The sequence below is a fragment of the Heptranchias perlo genome, chromosome 25 (assembly GCF_035084215.1).
Source record: "Heptranchias perlo isolate sHepPer1 chromosome 25, sHepPer1.hap1, whole genome shotgun sequence".
Classification (NCBI taxonomy): domain Eukaryota; kingdom Metazoa; phylum Chordata; class Chondrichthyes; order Hexanchiformes; family Hexanchidae; genus Heptranchias; species Heptranchias perlo.
In genome coordinates, this window is record NC_090349.1 from 24,490,085 (window position 1) to 24,501,349 (window position 11,265).

Consider the following 11,265-nt stretch of genomic DNA (forward strand, 5'->3'; position numbering starts at 1 on the left):
TACATTCCTTATCACAAGAATACTAATGAACTTCTACAAAAATCTCACACAATAATCACATGCTGGGGATTACCTACTGATACACAAGATGGTGCTTTTACACACAAGGTCTATCTAGGAACTGCACATTTCTATTCTGAACACATTCGAAGTACAACAGGCTTCTTGAACAGAGATGACAATTTTCTACTTAGAAGCCAATCACTATCTGCAGAGATATGTACTGAATACATTCAATGTAACAATAGGAACCTTAAGTAAACCACTTAGTGCTCCATACATCACCTATTGTAAAATTGATCAATGTGAAGACTTGCTAAACTCCCGTCAGTTTTCATCAGTGGTGATATCAGAAAAATGAATAAAGCAAAAAAGTATAGATCAGATGCAGCTCAAAACTAACAGACTCAAAACAGAGTTACAATCAGATTAAGAAAGTTAGTAAAGTCTGGAGTTACCATAAAATTTTAACCAAGAGCATAATATTAATGTCTAATTGTGAAGAATCTGACAATATTTAAATCTCTCGGCTACATGGCTAACTTCATATCCACACCTTGGAGCTGCTGTGATACACAACTAATAATGTGGAATCATAACGCTCTCCTAATGATTTATTAGGAAAAGGCATCAGCCTCTGTGATACTGAGACCGACAGACCAGGACATCCCAAGATTCAATTCTGTGCTGAGCTGTGCTGAGTTAGCCATCTCAGCTGGGCTGTATGTGGGGTGCTACATTTTTCCTCAGCATCCCTGGGCTATGGAGATTAAGATTATCAGCCATGGTTCTTACTCTTGCTCCTTATCCAGTGACACCTAATAGAAAAGGAGTGTATGTGTGTGGTCAGAGGAGGAGCTATCCTCTATGGTTAAATAGCCTATAATACTCAACAACAACTACTTGCATTTATACAGTGTCTTTTACATAGAAAAACATCCCACGATGCTTCACAGAGACGTAATCAGACAGAAATGGAGGTTAAGTCAAAAAAGTAGATATTAAGAGGGGTGATCAAAAGCTTGGTCAAAGAGACGGGTTTTAAGGAGGATCTTAAAGGAGGAGAGGGAGTTTAAAGAGGGAATTCCAGAGCATAGGGCCTTGACAGATGAAAGCAGAGCAGCCAATAGTGGGATAAAGGGAGGGAAGGGATGTACAAGAAGCCAGAATCAGAGGAACGGAGAGTTTGGAAAAGGTTGTAGAGCTGGAGGAGGTTACAGAGGTAGGGAAGGGTGAGGCTATGAAGGGATTTAAACACGAGGATGTGAATTTTAAATTGGGAGACATTGGGGGACCAAGAGTCAATGTAGGTCAGCAAGAACAGGGGTGATGGGTGAGCAGGACCTGATGTGGAATAGGATATGGGCAGCAGAGTATGGGGGATGGGAGGCCAGCCCAGAGAGCATTGGAATAGTCATGCCTGGACTCTGGAAGTGATGAAGTGGTTGAGCAGATCGATGGCTGCAGAGTATGGTGGGAACTTTTTGTTTTGGACTCCAGCCAATTAGCATTCACTATTCACAGGCCAATGCTGTTCTATTGCCACTCATTAGGAGGTTGTAAACAATTTTACAACACCAAGTTATAGTCCAGCAATTTTATTTTAAATTCACAAGCTTTCGGAGATTTTCTCCTTCCTCAGGTAAATGTTTTACCTGAGGAAGGAGAAAATCTCCGAAAGCTTGTGAATTTAAAATAAAATTGCTGGACTATAACTTGGTGTTGTAAAATTGTTTACAATTGTCAACCCCAGTCCATCACCGGCATCTCCACATCATTAGGAGGTGTGCTAGAGCTGCCCAGCACAATTCCACCTGTAGCTTTCCCTCCCTTTATGTGGAGCAACAGCCAATCTCCACATGTTGGGACAGCAGACTGGGAACTCAGCATATGGAACTTCGTGAGATTCAATCTGCATCTTATCACCCCACAGCTCAGCACATTGAAGCTTCAGTGCATTGTCCACATCTCAATAAGCTTAAGGAAGGCTCACCATATCTATAACAGACCTTTATTGAAGATTTAAAGTTAACTTGTTTTTATACATTTTGGTTGGTTATATGAGCATTTTTGCCTGAATGGTGATAGAGTACGTTACTAATATCATCAGGGAACTAGCTCTGGGAAGTCATTGCTCCAACAAAGCAAGAGAGCTGAATTAACATATATTTAAAATGACAAAATCATTGAAGCATCCTGAGTTAATGACTGCATCTTCTGTTGTTGATTCTGCTCCTTCACACTGTCTAGTCTCATTCAGTCCTCCAAGCCAGATCCCCATGAGGTTTAAAACACTCACTGTTCAAACAAAGATATTCACACACAAAAAAATCCAACAAAAATGGACAGGAAAAACACAAAACAAAATCTGAAACCCCTCCAGAATTCTTTATAACCATTTGATCTTTAAAAAAATAGTACATATGGCAAAACTTGTTCTTTAAACATGTATTTGTATTATGCAAATCCTTTTCCAATACTCTCTCTTCCCTCCCCATTTTATCTTACTTTCTATTCTCGTGCCTGAGGCAGTGACTCTTACTGACATACAGTTACACTGGCACCAACCGCCCTCCAGTATGTGTGTGCATAGACGGGAAGAGACTGCAGACTATTTAACCAAGCACAATCTTGTACTCAGCCAATGTCTTGGCACACACTTTCCAGCAGGGTGACTGGATAATGATCACAAGTGGGAACGCTAGGTGATTTTTTTCTCCACCCTAACCAAGAGACACCAAGGCTAATTGTAATCACAACACTGCTGTCCTGACTGAGAACAGCTAACTCCAGGATCAAACCTAGCACCTTCCCAGTCTGGATGGTTCAGTCAAGTCACACTGCACCATCAGGGGAAGTCCCTTCCTTACTACTTCAATAACTGGTGCCAACTGTTAGGGAGACTATTCACACTTTCTCAGCATGGAGAAAAAACATTCTGTAAGTGTAAATCCAAACCGCAGTTTTCAAAACTACTAGATCTGCAACTGATCTAGCAACATGAGACTGTTAGGCATGAGTCGAGTAAAGGATTCTTACACTCAAGAGTATTAATTAATACACCCACTGTATACAGTATCCAATAGCTACAACTCCTGGAAGTCAAAGGTTCCTTTCTAAGCAGGACAGACTAATTTCCTTTCATTTTACCACTCCACAATTCGGAATTCAGGAGCACACAAGATCTTATTCATGTGTACAACATCAATGGACTCCCTTTATATCTTACACTTATTGCACAAAGTATAAGTACTCACAGATGCAAGGTGAGGATTCTGCAGCATAAGGCTCATCAAAAAACAGAGCACAAAGTGTTCCTAATCATAACGTAAGGGTGTGTGTGACATTTTGGAATTAAGATTGAGAGTGCATGAAGAGCCTGCCTGTCCTCAATGATTGGGTTTGGGCACAAGCCTGTCTGTCAATTGAAATTTGCAGAGTTCAACAGTCTCATTTGTACCCATTCCCACCAGTTATGAACTAGCCTATTTCTTTAAAAGACGATTCAATTGTGATACTTTAGTTTACAATATTCTTTCACCCACCTCCACTTAGCTCTGAAGCACAGCACCTTAACTTGAGCTGTATTTGCACCAGTGGCAACTATTCCATCATAACCATTTTAATCCTAAGCTATTTCAGCTTTCAAAATATGCAATTTTCCAGATATTAGCAATTTTTTTTCTAAGTCTAAAATATTTAATTAAAAGAACTGTAAAACTGGTTAGGACAGGGAGTAGCTGAGCCACACAATACTGAGGAAAGATTTTAGATATGAAGCATTAACTGTCTTTCTATATTTTCTCCCTGGATGCTGCCTGACCTGCTGAGTTTCTCCAGTGTTTTCTACTTTTGTTTCAGAATGGTGAACACATTCAAAATGGTGGATGTTGAATTAACTGATCCCTGCCAGGGAAATCATAACTGGTCTCATTACCCAGATTAGAGTGGGAAGAGGCCAAAAAATCAACCAAATGGAGTCACTTGAACGAGGATAGGATCAGGTTCAGCTATGATGCCCTTAATGGTGAATAGCCTGACAATCATCATGTAGCTTCGCACAAAGAATGGCTACTCGGGTGAAATACTGAGGGCACACAGCATCCATGGAATTGTATCACAATAAGGAATCAGCATGTTCAATGGGAGGAGAGGGAAGAAAACTGGTATAAAATGGAGTTGAAAATCAAAAAAAGCCTAAGAGCATTCTTATTAAAAACTAAAAAAGCTGCATGTACTTTTGGTTTTGCTTCAGAATTACTGCTCCAGTCCTCAAACAATCGCGTGGCAGAGATACCGTACACATAAAATAATCATCCTCCATCTACTTTCACTCTCTACACATTTCTCACACAGAACATTAAAGAATGAAATGTCATCCACCCACTATATAACCATAAACCATTTCCTTTTGTTCACACGAGGACTGGTCAGACAGCAGCATTAATTGATTCATTTTTTCTAGCATTTGCAGCCTCTGCAGACTTAGGCTGACAAAAGGCAATTTCTTTTTAAAGGCACTGTTTAATCATTTCTACCAAATTATTAACGAAAATCAAGAAAGATATGTTACATGAACAGCCCAGATCCAACATGGACTTACTGAATTTCACACATGATGCACTTTTCCATTACTATACAAATATGCATGTCTAACACACATTTGAATTTCAAGCCCATTTCCCAATGTGAAATAGTGCATGTTGTACACCAAAATCATTTTAAGGTCTAACATTTATCTGGGTTTTGGGGCCCATTTTTCAGTGTAACAGTGTGCATTTATAAACAAGAAAGGGTTGGAATTTTTGACTGTACTCATTAGTACCATGAGTACAATATTGATTGATCGCTACTAGATCAATGATATATGGTCACCACAACTGACCTCAATATCCACGAAAAAGAAGAGAGGGGAAAACAAGTAACCGTGAACGTAAAAATCCTAATTCTACAACAATTACATTTGTACAGCACTCCCATTGTAAAAGAGCATCTCAAGACTGCTTCACAGGGAGGTGGACATTGCAGTAAAGAGAGCAATTGTGGAGGAGAAGGGAAGTGCCCACCAAAGGTGCAAAAAGATGGGGTTTTAAGAGGCTTTTGATGCAAGGAAGTAGGGTAAAGCGGTTTTAGGAAGGTACAGTATTTCTGGAACCTGGGATATAGTGATTGAAAGATTAGCCTCCATTGTTGGAACTGAAGGGGAGAGGATATGGCTGGAGAAGTTTGCTTAGGTAGGGCGGAGCAGGAGTGAGCAACTTGAAAGCAAGGATTTAGAGACCGATTTGCTAAATCACAGGGACTCGTGTGCAGAACTCTGTGTGGGAGAACTCAGGGCAAAAAGTTCTGGATTAGCTGAAGTTTGTGATGGATGGAAGTACAGATGCTGGCACGAAAAGCATTTGAGAAAAATCAATAAAAGCACAATTAGGGTATTAACATCAGTATGGGGGAGGGAGGGAAGCAGGAACTTGGATGAGCAATGTTCCAGAAGTACAAGAATGTGGTATGACAACAGACCAAATGTGGAGCAAAAAATTCAGCTCAGGGTAATGTGAATGCTGAAGCTGCGCAACACCAGTCTCAGCCTGAGCTGACAGCCAGGGAAAGTGATGGAGTGAGAGCCAGAGGCACATCGGACTCACTAAAGCAGAAATGGATAGGTTCAGATTTGACCACATTGTGCCACATGAAGCAACTTCAAATATATACAAATCAATTTAAATTGAAAACCTATTACGGATGTTTGAGAGAATAGATCATGGCCAACCATGCATTTTGATAAATAATTAATGTGATGCCACTCAAAGTCATTTATGCAGTCATAGAAATAATTGTACATCAAAACATGCCCTCTATTTATAACATGTCTCCTATTAATAAAGGATGTCTTGGTCTTCCAAATAACATATGACAAATCTAGAAGTTGAACAGGCAACTTTCTGGGTGATCTATCCATGGCATGTTATATTTATAATGCTGATCGTTTATGGAAGCTATAGTGTACCAACCAGTAAAATCAATCTCAATATCCCTTTTGACTAATTACTTGGTACATTATTATTTCTAGCCTAATCACATCGAAGCCAATAACACACTGCACACTGTGTGTTATACACACTTTCAGCTAAAATAAAGAAGGATTTAAATGAATACCCTTGCAGTCCAAGAAAAACATTGAAGCTGCTTTGTGATATCATTATTAGCAGGATTGTCCTGTATTTCCCCACACAAATGTTATAAATAATATATAATTCTACTGGTGTAAGGTGGTTTTAACTGATTTCCTCTGGGCTAGAAAAAGGAAACACTAAAATTAATTTCTAATCAGATGAAAACATACAAATGTTACAACCAGATAATGTCTAATGGATAAATGATAAACACTCAAACAGGCCAATTACAACCCACTCATGAATTTCATCAGATCACACTGTTACCCATAAAATAATCCTGATGTCTTAAGAGCTGTAACACATCAATTAATCCTCACAATAGACATAGATAGAAAGGGAGACATTGTTTTCTTAGTGTAGTTAACCTTTTGTTTGAATATTATTGTTCTTAACTGGAGATAAGTTTGTTAGTCTGCATTGTGCACCATTAAATAATTCTCTCTTATGAAATATCACTTCCTTCTATAATCTTCTGAGCACCAAGGAACGATTTACAAGGGTTGGGTACTCAGATCCTGTGTTTACCATTGTTCTTGCCTGTACTCACAAGCACCATTTAGCTCAAGAATGTAGAAAACAAGGGTGAGGCTAACCCTGAAATGTACACTATGATCAAGGAAAGGGCGTGGTGGTGGGATTGGTCTTGAAATGGATATCCTACACCCAGAGCGGATAATACTGATGCTTATAGGGAAGAGTATTACATCACATTACATGAACACAAATTCAAAAGTCTTCTACCTATTTGGGAAGGGGAGATAGGCCATGAGAATAGGAGTAGGACATTCAGCCCCTCAAGCCTGTTCTGCCATTCAATTAGATCATGGCTGATCTATACCTCAACTCCATTTACCCTGCATTAACTATGTCATCTGCAAACTTGGATGTGACAATTTTGTATTCCTTCATCCAAGTCATTCATATATATGGTGAAAAGCTGAGGCTCCAATACAGATCCATGGGGAACATCACTTGTCACATCCCGACTATCAGAGAACAAACTCTTTATCCCTACTTTCTGTCTCCTACCTCCAGATCAATTACCAACCCATATCACAAGATTTCCTTCAATTTCATGTGCTCTCGTTTTTACAATAATCTCTTGTGCGGAACCTTATCAAATGCCTTCAGGAAGTCCATGTAGACAACATCCATAGACACTCCCCTATCCACTATGCTGGTGACCTACTCAGGAAAATCAACCAGATTAGTCAGACATGACCTACTCTTCACAAATCAATGCTGACTCTGAGCAGCTGATACTTGTCCAAGTGCTCAGTCACTCTGTCTCTGATGATAAATTCCAGTAACTTCCCCACAATTGATGTTAAACTGACAGGTCTGTAGTTACCTGGTTTCTCGCTCCCTCCCTTCTTAAGTAATGGAGTGACATTTGCAATTTTCCAATCCAAATACACAATTCCTGAATCTAGAGAGCTTTGGGAAATTATGGCTAATGCATCCACAATTTCCTCACCTAGTTCTTTTAATAGTCTGGGGTGGAGACCATCATGTCCTGGAGATTTGTCTATCTCAAGTCCCATTATTTTCTCCAGTACCATTTTCTTACTTATATTAAATCCACTAAGTTCCTCCCCTTGACTTATTTTTAGGTTCCCTAGTTCTAATGGTATTTTGTTTTCTTCCTACACTGTGAAAATGGATACAAAATACTCATTTCACAAGTCTGCCATTTTCATATTATCCATTATAGTCTCACCTCCGACCATCTTTAATGGGCCCACATTCCCCTTTACCACTCTCTTGCTCTTAATATATTTTTGAAAACTTTTCATGTTAGCTTCGATATCTCTTGCAAGTTTTTTTTTCACATTTCATTTTTGCTTCTCCTATTATTTTGTGTGTCCCTTTGTTGCTTTTTATCGCTCTCCCAGTCTGCTGTATTCCCATTTTTCCTTGCATTTGTGTAAGCCTTTTCTTTTAGCTTGATACCATTTCTTATCTCATTTGTTGACCATGGTTACATAACTACACACTTTTACGGGTATGTACTGGTTTTGTACAGTACCAAATATTTCTTTGACTACTTCCCACTGTTTGTAGGTTTACCCATGAAGAGTTCAGCCCAGTTTACAGTAGTCAAATTATTTCTCATCCCTTCGAAATTTGCCTTAATTGAATTTAAAACCTTGGTTTGTGACTTTGCCTTCTCCCTCTCAAACTTAATACCAAATTCAATCATATTTTGGTCACTATTTGCAGGATGTTCCCTTACCGTCAGATTATTAACTAATTCTGGTTCATTACTCGTCACTAAATCCAGTATAGCCAGTTCCCTGAGATGTTAAAATCTATTGTTTTCTTTGCTTATAAATCATAGTGTACTCACCATTAAAAGTAGAATTTGTTAATATTGCTTATTTGTTGTACAAGAACAAATATCGAAGAACATAAAAGGAAAAATTATGATCAGCGATGAACAAATTAAAATGTAGAACCCGAGATTAAAATGTGGAGAAAATAGTAGGGAAATGATGGCAGGAGATGTCACACATCATGGTTCCCATTCGAGATAATCCACCCAATAAATGAGTGTCAAATCCCAGCCATTCAAAAATGGGCCTCAGCACCACTCCCCTCAAGCCTACCAGAGAAAATAGATAAAAAGGAAATGCATATTCTTCTGCATCATCACATAATACCAGATGTTATAATGAGAGATATATTTTTCAGTCACTCCTTGTTACCTTGTTTTGGAGACCCGTGGCCTACTGAGCAAAGATGTAGCACTAAGTTATACAGATCCGACCTTTGATTCCCAATCTGTGCTACGTCAGCATATCTCTTATGGGTCTGCAGCCTTATGGATCTGCAGTTAGGGCAGTGCAATGGCATCAGTGCCCCTGGGTCATCCAGGGCTCTACTCTTGATTGATATCCAGTGACTCTGCTGGAAAGTGTGCACGTACAGACATAGTGTGAGAACAGCTTTCGGCTCAACTGTGCTGTCCACCATTGAACGGTTACTAATACTTACACTCTCAGCTCACATATGAAAAATGCCCCCTTGAGCAAAGTATTGGAGGACAGAACTGTACCTGAGCAATGAGTCAGCGGCTTCGGAAAAGGAAGAGCAGAGAAAAGGGGAGAAAACTGGCAGAAGAAAAAAACCCTACAGGTTAGAGGGCATGTGGGAGCAGTTATGTGGAAAAAGGCCACCTTCTTATAGTTTTACTTCAATTACATCATGGGCACATTACATCTCAGAGTTGGGTTCAGGCTGTTACATCAGTTTGTTCAACATAAAACGTCTTTTCCCAGACTCCTTCTAACTGGCAGCTTTAGGTCAACAAAGTCTGCGGAAATATTTTTGTGTTTGTGTTTCTCTTTAAAACATGATCTAGTATTACAGGCCAGTGCAGTAAAATCCCCCTTACATTTAAGGGTCAATTGTGATGCGAGGATATTTTTAAAAGTTCCTTAAACCTTTCAGACTTAGTGTTCTTCTTTACAGCTTGAATCGACGCCAGTTCACGGCCAAATAAGATTTAAAATTTGTTGGTGTACGTTTTCTTGGACTTTGACCGTCATGCCAGTCTTCGTTTAAAAAATATTGGCTGTATACCACATGCACCAGCTGCTACTTTTACTTTATAATCCACACACACAGGCAAACCTTGGCAGCACTGGATGCTGCTTTTACAGGTGAGCTGTGTTAGACAGGGCTAGACTTTTCTTTAAATAAGTGGGGTGCCTGAATATAAAACTACAGTGCAAGTGGGCAAATCTAAGATGGGCTCCTTTAATTGGTAATTATTGAAATCAATGGTATCCCCTTCCGTCCCAATTTAGCAACACATTATACAAAATAACCGAAGGCCGATGAGACAGTTGTAAAGATGGAAGGAAAGGGCAGCCTTAAAGCTATCTGTACCTGGCCATTTTACAGATAGAAAAATCGAAAGACCTTGAGAGCGGCTGGCTGGCAGCTTGGGTCGTGTCACCTTCATTAAGGTGGCTCGAATCCAGGCAAAACATTTTTCAAACCAACATTCCCGGAACTTCGCACATGTCAATATTTGCAGCTGATAAAACGTGTAAACACTGGGGAGGTGGGGAAGAGAAGCTCCATCGCCATGTTCCCAGGTTTACGGAAATCGCTCGGAATAAACAAGCGGCGGAATCTGGTCGATGCCTCCGTGTAGCAGCTTGGTGTGACTTTTGAGCTGATTGGGGTATTTCCATTTAACATGTGCGGGGTTTGGGGATGTCGAATTTCATGCAACGTTCGGAAACACCGCAAATCCACCTTAAAAATGAAATCAGTTGCTACCTGGATTGCAATAAGATCGCTGACTTCCTGCAGGGCTCTCATTACCCGAGCAAAACAAAAAGGGGTTTCAAACAGGAGAGTAAATTAAAAGGGATTTTTTAAAAAAAAAAATTAAAAACTGCACAAAGATGCACAGATGTAATTAATGCTGGGCTCAGTGTTTCGATTGCAGTAAACTGTCTCCGCTTTACCTGATGCCTGTCAAACTGCTCTCTCTCCGCTTCCAAACTGTGCACCGATCTCCGGTGGAGCACCTTGGCCGGCACTTGTCTGATGGTGTTCATTGTGAACTGTTTCTGCAGAGGCGGCTCCGCGATCCGATGGGCGCTCTGCCGTGCTTGTGCGGATCCTGAAGGTTTGAATGGACAGCCCCGTCTAGGTCCCGGTCCCGGTCCCGGTCCTGATCCTGATCCGTGCCCGGTCTCAGCAACAACTCACAGCCCAACAGCGCACGTCTACATGCATCATGGGAAAAGCAGGGCGGCCGACTGCCAGCCCCAGCTCCAGGCATGTAAATATAGGACTGGCTGCATAGAGACTGGTGCAAAAAAATAGGGAGAGGATGGCAGGGCAGGTGGTATTTAACCAACCTACCTACAAAGTGGATGCAAATATGGGAGGGGAGGGAGCAACTGTTAATCTAAAATATATTCAAAATACTCTTTGCATGTTTAGTTTTAAAGACCAACTTTTTTTAAATCATCCAATTCAGCGTGAACCTACTTTCTTCCATCATGTACAGCCAGGGAGCTCTGCGGGGATTTTGTGTTTTTTTTTGTTGTTTAGTTGTCTGCAG

General features: G+C 40.2%; 1 protein-coding gene across 1 annotated transcript in view; it reads right to left on the reverse strand.

Moving 5' to 3' along the window:
- hip1rb (huntingtin interacting protein 1 related b) overlaps positions 1-10,989 on the reverse strand; it is a 135,363-nt gene extending 124,374 nt beyond the window's left edge. The window contains exon 1 of the mRNA XM_068005760.1: positions 10,661-10,989. Coding sequence (XP_067861861.1) covers positions 10,661-10,753 — 93 coding nt within the window. The 5' untranslated portion in view covers positions 10,754-10,989. The remainder of the gene's footprint in view (positions 1-10,660) is intronic.
- Positions 10,990-11,265: the final 276 nt, after the last annotated feature.